At 47.0% G+C, this 17,794-nt stretch overlaps 1 protein-coding gene across 1 annotated transcript in view; it reads left to right on the forward strand.

The window, feature by feature from the left end:
- itsn1 (intersectin 1 (SH3 domain protein)) overlaps positions 1-17,794 on the forward strand; it is a 295,505-nt gene that overhangs the window by 219,801 nt on the left and 57,910 nt on the right. The window contains exon 33 of the mRNA XM_072513357.1: positions 15,678-15,799. Coding sequence (XP_072369458.1) covers positions 15,678-15,799 — 122 coding nt within the window. The remainder of the gene's footprint in view (positions 1-15,677; positions 15,800-17,794) is intronic.

The raw sequence follows: 17,794 nt of genomic DNA on the forward strand, positions 1-17,794 counted from the left end.
AACCTATAGTTGAATATTTTGTTTTTACTTTTCAACTCATTCAAATTTTCAGAGAGGCGAGTTATTTTTGCACAGAAATGAATTATTCGGGGTTGTAAAGTAAATTGGATCAGGGGGTGTGGGGTGGGGCGGGGGCATGCCTTTCCCAAATTCTTGTAAGTGGGTAAATGTGCAGAAATCGCCACCTACTCAAGTGTTAAATAATTGCCCTTCTCGAGGGCAATTAAGAGTGGGCAATAAATGCTGGCCTAGCCATCTGCATCCCATAAATACGTTTTTTTAAATTGCTTCTTATTTACATGCGTATTTAGGAGTACAATGAGCTTTTTAACTAGTACAGTTATAATTTTAGGAACTACATTTCAGAGTGAGAAGTTTAAATTGATACATTTCTTTCCCCAATCCAAACTTCATATTGTTGAGCAATCTTTTCCGCTGTGCTTCATCCTGATCATAAGAAATGGGAGCAGGATTGGGCCATTCTGCCATTCCATAAGATCTAATTGTGGCCCTAACTTCACCCTCCTACCTGTCCCCCGTAACCCTTGACTCTTGTGCTGATCAAAAATCTATCCAACTCCGCCTTGAATACATTCAATGATCCGGCCTCCACTGTTTTCTGTGGAACAGAATTCCAAAGACTAACAACCCAAAGAGAAAATAAATTATTCTTAAATGAGAGACCCCATATTTTTAAACTCCACAAGGGAAACATCCTCTCAGCATCTACTCTGTCAAACCCCCTCATAATATTTAGCATTTTAATAAGATTACCCGTCACTCTTCTAAAAACCAATATGTATAGGCCCGATCTGCTCAACCGTCCCTCGTAAGACAACCCCTTCATCCTAGGAATCAGCTTAGTTTAACCTTTTCTGAACTGTTTCCAAAGCATCCCTCCAGTAACGGGACAAACGCTGTACACCGTACTCTTAAGTGCAGTCTCACTAATGCCCTGTACAACTCCCAAGACCCCCTGTCCAATTTATCAACGGAGGTGGCATGTGAGAGACTTGATCATGCAACCGTATCAATGCTATTCTGTAATTATCCCACTAGTAAGTACAGCTGAGAATGAAGGTGGTTTGTCTACTGCCTGTGTGAGAAACCACCCAGCTTTCACCTAATGGGCTGGCTTAAACGCACATTTTATAATTTGAGATGGAGTGAGCTTGTCGCTGATGATGGCACCTAATAACCAGCCAGTGGAAACTGCAACGGTGGCTTGGGATAACCTTGTTTTACACACATCCTTTTTCTACAAAAATGCGCGCACATAGAGTGGACTTGCTTTGAGTTTCTTGCATGATATACCCCAAAGCCTTGATCTTTCTTTATCATAGCATAGAATTTACAGTGCAGAAGGAGGCCACCCGGCCATCGAATCTGCACCGGCTCCTGGAAAGAGCACCCTACCCAAGGTCAACACCTCCACCCACCCAACACTAGGGGCAATTTTGGACATGAAGGACAATGTATCATGGCCAATCCACCTAACCCGCACATCTTTGAACTGTGGGAGGAAACCGGAGCACCCGGAGGAAACCCACGCACACACTGGGAGGATGTGCAGACTCCGCACAGACAGTGACCCAAGCCGAAATCGAACCTGGGACCCGTGAAGCAATTGTGCTATCCACAATGCTACCGTGCTGCCCAATCACAAAATATGTTTTATACCTAACCTAACTCTGCCTCATTTTACTTTCTGCAATCTGACGTATTAAAACGGATGCAACCCATTGACATTGTGCCTGGACATTTTAGTATTGCTGTCATTGGAGCAGCATATCATTTTCTGTCAATCAAAACCTCCCTTTCATTTCTGTTTTTAGTTTTAAACTGCATTTTCTTGGTTAGTGAAGTACACAAAGCCTCTACATGGACAGATTTATAACCAAAGAGCTTAACACCAAAGACCAAAAGACATTGTTTCTGTGGTTTTGTAAAATACTGCAAGAATGCTAATTAAAATTAATTTCCCCCTCCGCAAAAATATTACTCAGTATTTCTTTCACCAGACAAGTAAGTTAATTAGCCAAAAGCAAACATTTATTGCATCATGTTATAGTAAATCTGACATATAAATGCAGGTAGATATTCTGCAATAAGAAATAAGTAAAAGTTAAAATGGAGCACTGTGAAGACATTGAGCAGGATTGGACATCCTTGGATTGGATGTGTACATGGGACCTAATAAATTCACCTATAAGTAACTATCTGAGAGAATTTAAGTTCTGTCGACTGGAATCTGGTCTAAAAATTATGACCAGAATTTAAAATCCTTGCCTTCTACCAGCCCTCCCCTGAATTCAATCACAAATATGTTTTGCGTTCTACTCGCAATCTCCATCCTGAGCAACTTCTCTTCAATTTTCAGAATTCTCTGAATGCTTTAAGCTCCTGTTCTTCGGGAACCTTCCTCCTTCCTGTAAACTCTCCTGAATGCTCGCCTGGCCTCTTGGCCTTCCAATTTCCACAATATTGCTGTTCATTTGCTCAGCCACTTCCTGAGCTGTACTTTGACCTTGTACTCCATGGAGCCTTGACCATTTCTCCTTATGCAGCTGTACCACTGCTTTCTCAAGTTCCAAGAGTACGGATCTTGGCATGATCCAGCTCGAGTCTTCCATTGCCAGATCCGGCTCGAGCCTAGACTTTTGACACTTTTATTCTTTTGAGAGATGAAGGAAACAAGGCATCTCTGTCTGGATAAAATTAATTTCCTAAAACCTTTTTGATTAGTAATTATGAAGTACCAAAAGAGAAAAAGATCGCAGCCCACCTTGATTCTGAATCAACTTCTTGTTCCAATATATAGTGCGTTTGGAATCTACTTTGATACCCTCTGTCATTATTGTGCTCATCAAGTGGAAATGGCAGATAAGGAGGTGCCAGAATCAGAAACTGGTGGTTACAGCTCAGTACATCTGCTTGAAGTGTCAAAACTCGTTGAGGGCATAGTGAATTAGAAATTCTTGCAACCTCTGATGTGCATCTTGCTCTGTGAATATTAATTTGGCTTCAGAGTGAACTGGTCCAATTGAACAGTCTGAACAACCTCATTATCTTGATGTGAAGTAATTCTTTCAATGCAGTGTCAAAGAGCCATTGAGATTTCGAGTGATCTATCAGGTGACTTCCTCAAAAGATAGAAGCTCCAGATTGCCGGCCTATCGTCCTTGAGAAAAGTAGGACAAAGCACTTTGTTCATTTTCAATCTTGGCCTGGTGGCTGATATCTAAAGTGGCGGCCTATTTTCTTCTAAATTAATGTTAATTCCCCATCCAAAAGACAGTAAGAAGTCTTACAACACCAGGTTAAAGTCCAACAGGTTTGTTTCGATGTCACTAGCTTTCGGAGCGCTGCTCCTTCCTCAGGTGAATGAAGAGCATTAGCAGGTGATTAAATCTTTACAGATCTGTAAAGATTTAATCTTTACAGATCTGTAAGGATTTAATCACCTGCTAATGCTCGCATTCCAAGCATTGTCTGGCATCTTTGAATCTGTCTCTATACATGTTTCTGGAACATACCTCTTCATTCACCTGAGGAAGGAGCAGCGCTCCGAAAGCTAGTGACATCGAAACAAACCTGTTGGACTTTAACCTGGTGTTGTAAGACTTCTTACTGTGCTCAACTCAGTCCAACGCCGGCATCTCCACATCATCCAAAAGACAGGCAGTGACAACTGGCTGATAGCTTGGTGTAGGCAACCAAACCAGGGTTTGCCTTATGGCACAGTACATAGTGGGAAAAGCTGCTGGTGTTGCTCACCAGTTCTACAAGAGTTGCAAGCTTGTCTTGGTTAGTTTTTTTTGGCAGGATATTTATACCCAACATTCATCATAGTAACTGGCGGAGATGGTTGGAAAATCTGATAGGATTCTCAAGTAAGTTCATGCATATCCATCATTAAAAAATGCAAATGTTTTATAAAACCTGATTCTAGCAATTGGAATCTCTCTTCACCCAGACACTATTCTTCTAGATTTTGTTCATGCATCATTCTGCAAATGGGTATTATGGTTATAATAGACACTATTTTCCCACCGCGTTGCACCCAGCGTCAATCTGGGCGCATGTAAATATGTGTGGCCTATAGCCTATTTTATGCTGCATTTTGCTGGAGCCTGGGAGTCACTGGCTGCATTAGTGAGGCTTCAACTAGACTGCGATAAGTTCTGATCTCCACAAGCGGTGGCCAGGCGTGATGGCCACTCCAGGAGTCTGAGGCCGTTAGTGCCCCCCCAGGCGGTCAGGTATAGAGGCAGTTCTCTGGCACCAGAATACCCTGGCACTGCCAGGGAGCCTGGTTAGTACCCGGGGTGCTACGAACACTGCCAAGGGTTGGGGCCTCCGGGGGCCTATGTTCATTAAAGGAAGCCTACGGAAGGAGCTTGATAATGGTTGGGGGAGTGAAATGGGGGTCCAGAGAGGAGATTGGGAGGCTTGAACCAGGGGGTCCTCATAGTGAGTGTGCTCACTTGGGTTGGGGGGGGGGGGGAAGGAAGAGAGGGAGGATGCCCATGTCTGGGGGTGGGTATCATTATCCAGGGGTGTGGGGGACCGCCAAGCTCACTTAGAGATCGGGGCACCGTTTCAAAATGGCACCCTGATCTCTCCGGAGTCGATCCCGCCAGCAAGCTCAGCTCCACGCTGCTGAACAAATTTCAAAGTGTGGGCAACACCAGGGAGAAATTCCTCAAGACCCCCAAAAATGACAGTGTGGGTGAATCCAGGTCTGGATCTCACCCAAAAAGCCAGCAGAAATACCCTGCCAAACTACCAAAATGATACTTAGTCATTTTTGAGGGACACTTGCTTCCAATATATGCAAATTAGCTGGAAGGTTTTCTTTTGAACGTAGGTCAAATGCTGAGTTGAAAAGATTCTGTCCGTTCTTTTGAACTTTCTGGTTGGCGTTTGGAAATGGTCTGTGAATATTATCCCTTTGCTAGTTGTTAACCTCGTCAGAAGGGTCTCCTTAACTTGGTCTATTGCAACAAAAATGAGCATATGTCATAATTTTAAGATAATAGCGCTCGGGGGTGGAATAAACTAGCTGGTTTAATCTTCACAAACGCAGCAATATTAATGTTTAGACCCAGCTACTTGTCAGGAGAATTAACTTGGCTCATGCAGGCTTCTCCTCACCTAGGTTTGAATGAGAGGTCGTCCCCACTCCCCGCCTACTAAAATGGCAAAGTGTGATTTAAAAAAAAAAAAAAGTTAATTTATTGTGAATCATTTCAAAGAAATTTCCAACTCGCGCACCCCCAATTCTGGACGGTCAGCGAGATGCTCCAGTTGGCAAAGTAGTGGCTATAATTCTGTAGTGTTTTGATATCCTGACGTAAATACTGAGGAAACCAACAAATGTTTTAATTCCTCAAGGATTTGTGTGGAGTTTCACTAGCCAGCATGGGTCTCAGGATGAATAGTGCCGATTTTGATTCTTGAACTGTCTAGCGTTTAACCTCATTCGGATCAGAACAAATGTTAATCACTAACCCTCAATTGGGTTGCCATTAAGCTGAAGTGAGTGAATTAACAGCTCCTTGTTAAATCATCAAGAAGCCAGTCCACAAGTCAAACGTCATCTAAATTATTGATTACAGATCACAACTATTAGTGGCCAGTGATTCTTAAAACTAAAAGTGTCACAATCCACATGGGGATTGATAAACAAATGGGATCTCCATAATGCCAGCATAAAATCATTGGACAATATTTCACTTTGTAAAACTTGTTATTGTAACAAACCAACTAAAACTAACAATGACAGAAACAATGGTGTGTCACGCATTTAATTTTAAAGTTCTCATTTGCCTCGACCTTCCATCTCTATAACCTCCAATCAGGTCTCTGCACCCCTCCAATTTCAGTCCCCTCAGCATTACAAGAACCAGAGGTGTGTTGAGAGAATTGAGAAAGTATACTCACAAATACGTTTGAAAAGATTGATGAGAGGGAAAAGATAGAGGAGTTAATGGAAGTGGATCCTGGAGAGAAGGGTTGAGGCACCTGAAAGAACTGCAAACATCTTGGGTAAAGGGAGAATGGATGCAAGAGTCAGAGGATTGAAAAATCAGGAAAATGACTTGAGGCAACAGGGATGCAAAAGCCAAAGCAGGTCATGACAATGGAGACATTTGAAGATAAAGGAAAAAAAGTCTAAATTCATTCCATTCCATTCCATTTCAGGAGTCAGTAATGATAGGGGTATGGGGTAAGCAAGACATGCCAATGAGACCATGAATACCTGACTTTTAGTTATGGAGAGGGGAGATCTGGAGGATGGCAAGAACAACCTATAAATCAAATTAATAGGCACCAAAAGTGTGACTGAGGTTTGGTCAGTAGTCAGGGGTTGTGAAGGAATGGAAGTAAATGATGCTGGAAAGGTGATATTTGAGATGTAGCTGTGTTGAAATGTTGCAGATCGCAAATTGAACTAATCAGCCATTTCAGAACTCAAACTGGAATGCCACAAGTAAGGAAGGAGGTGCTTGAAGGCTTGGGTAGACGAGTTGTTCGGAGGTTTGTGATCTCCCTTTGATCCCTCGACTTTGCCTCTTGCCTATTCCTGACAGTCTCTCTGTGACTACCTTCCCCGATGAGCCTTCTCCACTTTGGTCAGTCACAAGCCAGGGAGTCTCATGAGTTGGCTGGTATGTTTGACCTCTTCAGGGATGCTTTGAGGACATCCTAAAGTGTTCTCCTGGGAGTCCATATAATTCATAGAATTTCTACAGTGCAGAAGGAGGCTATTTCCAGACATTGAATGGGTTGCTTGCACCAACACTCGTGATAAAGCACCCAACCGAGGCCCGCTATCCCTGCAACCCCTAATCTGCACATCTCTGTACACTAAGAGCAATGTTAGCATGGCCAATTCACTAACGTGCACATCTTTGGATTGTGGGCGGAAACCACCGTGGGTGGCACGGTAAACCGTGGTTAGCACTGTGGCTTCACAGCGCCTGGGTCCCAGGTTCGATTCCTGGCTTGGGTCACTATCTGGCGGAGTCTGCACGTTCTCCCCGCGTCTGCGTGGGTTTCCTCCGGCTGCTCCGGTTTCCTGCACAAATCCCAAAAGACCGTTGAGTGAATTGGACATTCTGAATTCTCCCTCTTGTGTACCCGAACAGGCGCCAGGGTCTGGCGACTAGGGGCTTTTCGCAGTAACTTCATTGTAGTGTTAATGTAAGCCTACTTGTGACACTAATAAAGATTATTATTATTAGTAACTGAAGCACCCAGAAGATCATCACACAGACATGGGGAGAATGTTCAAACTCCACACACACACAGCCACCCAAGAATTGAACCCGGGTCCCTGGAGCTGTGAGGCAGCAGTGCTAACCACTGTGCCACCATGCTGCCTGCAGTAACCAAGTTCAGTTCTGGTTGAGCAATTGCTTCTGGTGTTGGACACATGAGCGACATGCCCTGCCCAGTGAAGGTGTGTTTTTTTGAATATAAATTTAGTGTACCCAATTTATTTTTTCCAATTAAAGGGCAATGTAGCGTGGTTAATCCACCTACCCTGCACATCTTTGGGTTGTGGGGGCGAAACCCACGCAAACACAGGGAGAATGTGTAAACTGCAAACGGACAGTGACCCAGAGCCCGGATCGAACCTGGGACCTCGGCACCATGAGGTAGCAATGCTAACCATTGTGCCACCGCGCTGCCCTGTGAAGCTGGTTTTGAATAATTAGCGCCTCGATGCTGTGTATGTTGGCTTGAGAGAAGATGCTATTGTTAAAGCACCTTTCTTGCCACTGGATTTGGAGGATCTTTCGAAGGCACTGCTGGGTACACATCTTCAGTGCTTCGAGGTTCCTATTGTATGTTGTCCAAGTCTCTGGAACATATAGGAGCGTGGAGATAACTGTTGCCTAATAAACCATGACCTTGGTTCTCGGATTTGAGATCCTGGTCCTCAAATACTCTTTGGCCAAAGGCGGAACCTGGTGCATTAGGGCAGGGATGAATTCCATCGTCAATGCCTACCTATATTAAGAGCAGTCACTCAACATACGGAAAATGGTCCAGGATCTTGCTATTGACCTTAATCAGGGGGTTGGGATTGTTATGGGCGAGGTGTTTTCAGAACCCCAAAATGTATCATGGAGTTTAACCAACCTCTCCCTTTAATGTATTTGTTGCTTTTCCTAGCACACGCTTGCTCCCTAGGTGTGGGATTACAATTATGGACACGTGGGTTTTTAAACACAAAACAATGTTTATTCCATGAACTCAACTTAACATCTTAAATAATCATTGGATCTCTTAACACCCCTTACGTCAAAGGTAACTCAGAAAATATTGCAACAGTAAATACTTCCTTAAAATGTTCCTTCAAACTTCCAAGAGACTTAACATCTTTAAACCGAATCACACCAGGTTAAAGGCTTTGCTATTATAAGTTTAAATCACCCAAATGATCCAGAGATAGTCTTTCATGGCAGAGATCCAGCTCACTGCAAACACAGACACTCCCAAGCTCTTTTCAAACTGCAAAACTGCAGCTCTCTGGAAACACAGACACACACAAGCTGCTTTTCCAAACTGCAAAACTAAATTTCAAAATGGCTGACCTGAACTCCGTTCCACCCACTCTCTGACATCACTGTTTTCTTAAAGGTACATTGCTTAAACATCCATGTCTTAAAGGTACTCTCGCATGACAGGATGATGTGCTGAAGGACCTTCGTTTTCCTGGTGTTTAGTGAAAGGTCAATTTTCCCAGCTTTTTGCAATCAGTTTAATGAAGTAGAAACGTACATAGAAAATGGAAGCAGGAGGAGGCCATTTGACCCTTTGAGCCTGCTCCACCATTCAATATGGTCATGGCTGATCATGAGTTCAATACCCCCAACTTCCGGGTGCGGCGATGACCAGCTGAGTTGCACGTTTCGGCAGCTCCCTGTGAAACGGACTTTTGGGCTCTTGATAGGAGCCCCAACGGCAATTTTAACGGCTGAAAACACCGTGCGGTAAACCAGAAGGGTGTTCCCCCTGGACACGGATGGAAAAAGGAGAGGAAAGTGGCCGGATTGCAGCGGATCCTTTGGAACAACGGCAAGGAAGGCAAGCAGAAACCAAGATGGCGTCGGAAGGTGGCAGTTTCATATGGGGCCCTGAACAACAAGAGTTTTTGAAACGCTGCGTGGAGGAGATAAAAAAGGAAATGAAGAAAGAGTTGTTGGCCCCGATATTACAGGCGATTGAAGGGCTGAAAGAGGAACAAAAGACCCAGGAGCAGGAGCTTCGGGTCGTGAAGGCGAAAGCAGCAGAGAATGAAAACGACATACAGGGCCTGGTGGTGAAGTCGGAGATACAGGAGGCACACCAGAAACGATCTGTGGAGAGGTTGGAGGCACTGGAAAATAACGCAAGGAGGAACAACTTGAGGATTCTTGGCCTTCCTGAAGGTGTGGAGGGGGCGGACGTCGGGGCATATGTGAGCACGATGCTGCACTCGTTAATGGGAGTGGAGGCCCCGACGGGTCCGTTGGAGGTGGAGGGAGCATACCGAGTTATGGTGCGAGGATCGAGAACAGGAGAAGCTCCCAGAGCCATAGTGGTGAGATTTCTCCGTTTTAAGGATAGAGAAATGGTCCTTAGATGGGCGAAGAAAACTCGGTGTAGTAAATGGGAGAATGCGGTGATCCGCGTCTATCAAGATTGGAGTGCAGAGGTGGCGAGAAGGAGGGCGAGCTTTAATCGGGCCAAAGCGGTACTTCACAAAAAAAAGATAAAGTTTGGAATGCTGCAACCGGCAAGACTGTGGGTCACATATCAAGGGAGGCACCACTACTTTGAGACGGCGGATGAAGCGTGGACTTTTATTGTAGAAGAAAAATTGGAATGATTGGACTACGAAAATGAACGTTTGGACAAAGTGGTGGGACGAGTGGGGGGGGGGGGCGAAGAGGGATTGTATGATTAATCCTGCGGTATGGTAACTTTTCTTTCTCCCACAGGTGGTGATGGGGGAGGTGGGGAGGGAGAGGAGATGGGGCGTTGGCCATGGGAGGCGGGGCCGAGGGAGAGGCGCGGGCTTGGTTCCCGCGCTATGATAATTATGGCGGGAATAGAGAAGCAGGAAGGAGGGGGCGGCGCACGGGGCGAGCCGTGATCACGGGGGGAAGCCGAGGTCAGCCAGAGTTTGCTGACTTCTGGGAGCAACATGGGGGGAGTAATTACGCTAGCGGGGGGTCTAGCGGGGGGGGGGGGGGGAGGGGGGAATTACTGGGTTGCTGCTGCTGGGGAAAGGGGGGAGTGGGTACGGGAAAGGATGGGCGGGGGGGCACCGTCTGGGAGAAATACAGCCGCGTGGGAACTGGGCGAGAAGCTGGAAAAAGATGATGGCTAACCGGCAAGGGGGGGGGGGTGGGAAGCCCCCCAACTCGGCTGATCACGTGGAACGTGAGGGGGCTTAACGGGCCGATAAAGAGGGCACGAGTACTCGCACACCTTAAGAAACTTAAAGCAGATGTGGTCATGTTACAGGAAACGCACCTGAAACTGATAGATCAGGTTAGGTTGCGCAAAGGATGGGTAGGGCAGGTGTTCCATTCGGGGCTGGATGCGAAAAACAGGGGGGTGGCTATATTAGTGGGGAAGCAGGTAATGTTCGAGGCAAAGACTATAGTGGCGGATAACGGGGGCAGATACGTGATGGTGAGTGGCAAATTACAGGGAGAGATGGTGGTGTTGGTAAACGTGTATGCCCCGAATTGGGACGATGCCAATTTTATGAGGCGAATGCTAGGACGCATCCCAGACCTAGAGACCGGAAAGCTGATAATGGGGGGAGACTTTAACACGGTGTTGGAACCAAGGCTGGATAGGTCGAAGTCCAGGACGGGTAGGAGGCCGGCAGCAGCCAAGGTGCTCAAGGATTTTATGGAGCAGATGGGAGGGGTGGACCCGTGGAGATTCAGTAGACCTAGGAGTAAGGAGTTCTCGTTTTTCTCCTATGTCCATAAAGTCTATTCACGCATAGACTTTTTTGTGTTGGGTAGGGCATTGATCCCGAGGGTGAGGGGAAGGAATATACGGCTATAGCCATTTCGGATCATGCCCCACACTGGGTAGACTTGGAGATAGGGGAGGAAACAAGAGGGCGTCCACCCTGGAGAATGGACATGGGACTAATGGCGGCGGATGAGGGGGTGTGCTTAAGGGTGAGGGGATGCATTGAAAAGTACTTGGAACTCAATGACAATGGGGAGGTTCAGGTGGGAGTGGTCTGGGAGGCGTTGAAGGCGGTGGTTAGGGGGGAGCTGATATCAATAAGGACACATAAAGGGAAGCAGGAGAGTAAGGAACGGGAGCGGTTGTTGCAAGAACTTTTGAGGGTGGACAGACAGTATGCGGAAGCACCGGAGGAGGGACTGTATAGGGAAAGGCAAAGGCTGCATGTGGAATTTGACTTGCTGACCACAGGCACTGCAGAGGCACAATGGAGGAAGGCGCAGGGTGTACAGTATGAATATGGAGAGAAGGCGAGCAGATTGCTGGCTCACCAATTGAGGAAAAGGGGAGCAGCGAGGGAAATAGGGGGGGTGAGAGACGAAGATGGAGAGACGGAGCGGGGAGCGGAGAGAGTGAATGAAGTGTTTAAGACATTTTATAAAAAATTGTATGAAGCTCAACCCCCGGATGGGAGGGAGAGAATGATGGAGTTTTTGGATCGGCTGGAAATTCCCAAGGTGGAAGAGCAGGATAGGATGGGATTGGGAGCACAGATCACGGTAGAGGAAGTGGTGAAAGGAATTAGGAACATGCAGACGGGAAAGGCCCCGGGACCGGCCGGATTCCCAGTTGAATTTTACAGAAAATATTTGGACTTGCTCGCCCCGCTACTGACGAGGACCTTCAACGAGGCAAAGGAAAGGGGACAACTGCCCCCGACTATGTCAGAAGCAACGATATCGCTTCTTTTAAAGAAGGAAAAGGATCCGCTACAATGCGGGTCCTACAGACCAATCTCCCTCCTCAATGTAGATGCCAAGGTCTTGGCCAAGGTAATGGCAATGAGAATAGAGGAATGTGTCCCGGGGGTGGTTCATGAGGACCAAACTGGGTTTGTGAAGGGGAGACAGCTGAACACGAACATACGGAGGTTGTTAGGGGTAATGATGATGGCCCCACCAGAGGGTGAAACGGAGATAGTAGTGGCGATGGATGCCGAGAAAGCATTTGATAGAGTGGAGTGGGATTATCTGTGGGAGGTGTTGAGGAGATTTGGGTTCGGAGAGGGGTATGTTAGATGGGTGCAGCTGTTGTATAGGGCCCCAGTGGCGAGTGTGGTCACGAATGGACGGGGATCGGCATATTTTCGGCTCCATAGAGGGACAAGGCAGGGATGTCCTCTGTCCCCATTACTGTTTGCACTGGCGATTGAGCCCCTGGCGATAGCGCTGAGAGGTTCCAAGGGATGGAGGGGAATACTTAGGGGAGGAGAAGAACACCGGGTATCTTTATATGCGGATGATCTGCTACTATATGTGGCGGATCCAGCGGAGGGGATGCCAGAAATAATGCGGATACTTGGGGAGTTTGGGGATTTTTCAGGGTATAAATTGAACATGGGGAAGAGTGAGCTGTTTGTGGTGCATCCAGGGGAGCAGAGTAGAGAAATAGAAGACCTACCGTTGAGGAAGGTAACAAGAGACTTTCGTTACCTGGGGATCCAGATAGCTAAGAATTGGGGCACATTGCACAGGCTAAATTTGACACGGTTGGTGGAACAGATGGAGGAAGATTTCAAGAGATGGGATATGGTAGCATTGTCAATGGCAGGGAGGGTGCAGGCGGTTAAGATGGTGGTCCTCCCGAGATTCCTTTTTGTGTTTCAGTGTCTCCCGGTGGTGATCACGAAGGCTTTTTTCAAAAGGATAGAAAAGAGTATCATGGGTTTTGTTTGGGCCGGGAAGACTCCGAGAGTGAGGAAGGGATTCTTACAGCGTAGTAGGGATAGGGGGGGGCTGGCACTACCGAGCCTAAGTGAGTATTATTGGGCCGCTAATATTTCAATGGTGAGTAAGTGGATGGGAGAGGAGGAAGGAGCGGCGAGGAAGAGATTAGAGAGGGCGTCCTGTAGGGGGACCAGCCTGCAGGCTATGGTGACAGCCCCATTGCCGTTCTCACCAAGGAACTATACCACGAGTCCGGTGGTGGTAGCTACACTGAAGATTTGGGGACAGTGGAGACGACATAGGGGAAAGACCGGAGCACTGGGGGGGTCCCCAATAAGAAACAACCATAGGTTTGCCCCGGGGGGAATGGATGGGGGATATGGAATGTGGCAAAGAGCAGGTATAACGCAATTGAAAGATCTATTTGTGGATGGGAAGTTTGCGAGTCTGGGAGCGCTGACCGAGAAATATGGGTTGCCCCAAGGGAATGCATTCAGGTACATGCAATTGAGGGCTTTTGCGAGGCAACAGGTGAGGGAATTCCCGCAGCTCCCGACACAAGAGGTGCAGGACAGAGTCATCTCAAAGAAATGGGTGGGGGACGGTAAGGTGTCGGATATATATAGGGAAATGAGAGACGAAGGGGAGACTATGATGGACGAACTAAAAGGGAAATGGGAAGAAGAGCTAGGGGAGGAGATTGAGGAGGGGATGTGGGCAGATGCCCTAAACAGGGTAAACTCGTCGTCCTCGTGCGCCAGGCTAAGCCTGATTCAGTTTAAGGTATTACACAGGGCACATATGACTGGAACACGGCTCAGTAAATTTTTTGGGGTGGAGGATAGGTGTGCGAGGTGCTCGAGAAGCCCAGCGAATCATACCCATATGTTTTGGTCATGCCCGGCACTACAGGGGTTTTGGATGGGGGTGACAAAGGTGCTTTCGGGTCGAACCAAGCTGGGGGTTGGCTATATTTGGGGTTGCACAAGAGCCGGGAGTGCAGGAGGCGAAAGAGGCCGATGTTTTGGCCTTTGCGTCCCTAGTAGCCCGGCGCAGAATACTGCTAATGTGGAAAGAAGCCAAGCCCCCGGGGGTGGAGACCTGGATAAATGATATGGCGGGGTTCATAAAGTTAGAGCGGATTAAGTTTGTCCTAAGGGGGTCGGCTCAAGGGTTTACTAGGCGGTGGCAACCGTTCGTCGAATATCTTGCGGAAAGATAGATGGGGGAGAACAAAGAAGGCAGCAGCAGCGGCCCAGGACTTGGGGGGGGGGGGGGGAGGGATGGGGGGGGGGGGGGGGAGGGATGGGGGGGGGGGGGGGGGGAGGGATGGGGGGGGGGGGAGGGATGGGGGGGGGGGGGGGGGGGGGGAGGGATGGGGGGGGGGGGGAGGGATGGGGGGGGGGGGGGGGAGGGATGGGGGGGGGGGGGGGAGGGATGGGGGGGGGGGGTGGCCTGAGACAAGGCAGTTGCCAATTAGGGCTAGTTTTTATTTTTTGTTATTTAATATTTATTTATTTGTTGTTGTTTTTGTTTAAATTTAAAAAGGTCATTATTATCTGTATTGTTACAATGTTGTGTAAAGGATGCACAATGTACTGTGTTGGTTGACCAAAAATTTTCAATAAAATATTATTTAAAAAAAAATGAGTTCAATACCCTAATCCCACATTTCCCTCCCCCCACCACATCCCTTCATTCCTTTAACCCCAAGCGTTATATCTAATTCCTTCTTGAAATTACACATTTTAGCCTCACCTGCTTTCTGGTAGTGAATTCCACAGAATCACCACTCTCTGTGGGTGAAGAAAGTTCTCCTCACTTCAGTCCCTTATCCTCAAACTATGACCCTTGTTCTGAACTCCCCCACCATCGGGAACATTCTTTCTGAATCTACCCAGTCTAATACTGTTAGAATTTTAAAGTTTACACCAGATCCCCTCTCACTCTTCTAAACTCCAATGAATATAATCCTAACTGACTTAGTCTCTCCTCATATGTCAGTCCCGTCATCCCAGGAATCAGCCTGGTAAACCTTTGCTGCACTCCCTCCACAGCAAGAACATCCTTCCTCAGATAAGGACACCAAAACTGTTCACAATATTCCAGGTGTGGCCTCACCAATGCCCTATACAATTGTAGTAAAATATCCCTATTCCTATGCTCAAATCCTCTCGCTATGAAGGCCAACGTACCATTTGCCTTCTTTAGTGCCTGCTGTACCTGTGCGCTTACAATCAGCAACTGATGCACAAGGACACCAAGGTCTCGCTGAGTATCCACCTCTCTCAATTTACACCCATTCAAATAACAATCTTCCTTCCTATTTTTGCTACTGAAATGGGTAACCTTACATTTATCCACATTATACTGCATCTGTCATGCATGTGCCCGCTCACTCAGCCTGTCTCAATCCCGCTGAAGCATCTCTGCATCCTCCTCACAGCTCACCCTCCCAACCAGCTTTGTGTAATGTAAATGACTGCGAAATCAATGCCAAAGTATATTTTTTAAACTTCATATTTGCGCAATGGTATCTATCATTTCTGAATGGCAGACATTACAAGGAAAGATTAAATATTCTATATATTATGCATACCCTGCCTCACTTTTTAGCAAGACTGATAGGTTGGCTACAATACTTTCATTGTTGGGTGGCAGTTTCAGCTGTCTATGAAACCATGTATGTGTGAATATTGTGATGTATATTATTTAGTCTTCCCCTCTTCTGTGTAGGGTGTGCTGACTTACATTTATTGGACATGCTAACTCCTTCTGAACGGAAGCGACAGGGCTATGTCCACGAGCTCATTGTGACAGAAGAAAACTATGTTAGTGATCTGCAGCTGGTCACGGAGGTAAGATCAAGTTATCTTGTAAACCTGACGGAACACACAATTTTCAGCCTATGCTAATAGATCATTGGGTAAATGTTCATCCCAGTTTCAACCTCCACCTTACACTGATCTTACCTGGGGTAGCAGTTTAGTTCAATCCGCTTTAGCTAAAACGGAGGGGGGGGGGGGGGGGGGGGGGGGTTGGAAAGTCAACTAGAGCTCCTGTCCATGATCACTGTCTAGTGATGCCTGATGCAGAGTGCATTGGTTTGGAAAACAGCCAAGGACAGTATATTTCTTAAATGTGTTCTGTGGGTGTCATGGCTGCATTTATTACCTATTCTAAGTTGGCACTGGGAAGTTGGTACTGGACTTTAATCATAGCAATTATTTGTGCAACTGCATGGCTAACTTGGACAATGAGACATTTCATGTTGACTTTCTAGTCAGAAACTGGAGTCATCCATAGCTCAGACCAGGAGGGGGCGCTAGCTTAGAGTACATGCACAATATTGGAGAACTAGTTGAGTTTCTAAGATAATGCAGCATTTGGTTATTTTTCTTCTGGCACCAACCCTCCAATTACCAGATTTATTGAATTCATCGTTGGATTTGAATTTGAGACCTCTGGGTTACCAGTTCAGTGTTGAAGCTTCTACAGCGTCCCTGGTGCTTCTATGTCCTGGGTGACACAGTGGTTAGCACTGCTACCCTCACAACACCAGGGACTTGGGTTCGATTACCCTGTTGGAGTTTGCACGTTGTCCCCATGGGTTTCCTCCGGGTGACTCGTTTCCTCCCACAGTCCAAAGGTGTGCAGGTTGGGTGGAGTGACCATGTTAAATTGCCCCTTAGTGTCAAAAGATTTGGTGGGGTCACGGGGATAGGCCTGGGTGGGGTGCTCTTTCAGAGGGTTGTTGCAGACTTGATGGGCCGAGTGGCTTTCTTCTGCACTATAGGGATTCTATGATTCCTGTTTCCAGCGTGGAGTCGCAAACTGTGCACTATACTCTTTTTTAAAGTGAGGCATAGAACATAGAATTTACAGTGCAGAAGGAGGCCATTCAGCCCATCGAGCCTGACCGACCCTTGGAAAGAGCACCTCCATTTTAAGCCCAGAACTCCGCCCCATACCCATAACCCAGCAAACCCACCCAACCCCTTTAGACACTAAGGGCAATGTAGCATGGCCAATCCACCTAACCTGCATGTCTTTGGACTGTGGGAGGAAACCGAAGCACCTGGAGGAAACCCACGCAGACACGGGGAGAACGTGCAGACTCCGCACAGAGAGTGACCCAGCGGGGAATCGAACCTGCGACCCTGGAGCTGTGAAGCGACAGTGCTAACCACTGTGCTACCGTGCTACCGTGCATGACCAGGATCCTTTACAAGTTTCACATAACTGCCCTACTTTTGCTATTCTATATCCCGAGAAATAAATCCCAGTGCTTTGTGAGTATTTTTTAATTACTTCCCTGACTTATAGTGCTGCTTGTGTTCCATAGACCACAAGACCCTAAGACATAGGAACAGAACTCGGCCCATCGAGTCTGCTCCGCCATTCAATCATGGCTGATATTTTTCTCATCCCCATTCTCCTGCCTTCTCCCCATAAACCCTGACCCCCTTATTAATGAAGAACCTATCTATCTCTGTCTTAAAGACACTCAGTGATTTGGCCTCCACAGCCTTCTGCGGCAAAGAGTTCCACAGATTCACCACCCTCTGGCTGAAGAAATTCCTCCTCATCTCTGTTTTAAAGGATCGTCCCTTTAGTCTGAGATGGTGCCCTCTGGTCTTAGTTTTTCCTACAAGTGGAAACATCCTCTCCACGCCCACTCTATCCAGGCCTTGCAGTATCCTGTAAGTTTCAATAAGATCCCCCCCCTCATCCTTCCAAACTCCAATGAGTATAGACCCAGAGTCCTCAACCGTTCCTCATACGACAAGCTCTTCATTCGAGGGATCATTCTTGTGAACCTCCTCTGGACCCTTTCCAAGGCCAGCACATCC

The sequence above is a fragment of the Scyliorhinus torazame genome, chromosome 8 (genome assembly GCF_047496885.1).
Source record: "Scyliorhinus torazame isolate Kashiwa2021f chromosome 8, sScyTor2.1, whole genome shotgun sequence".
Classification (NCBI taxonomy): Eukaryota; Metazoa; Chordata; class Chondrichthyes; order Carcharhiniformes; family Scyliorhinidae; genus Scyliorhinus; species Scyliorhinus torazame.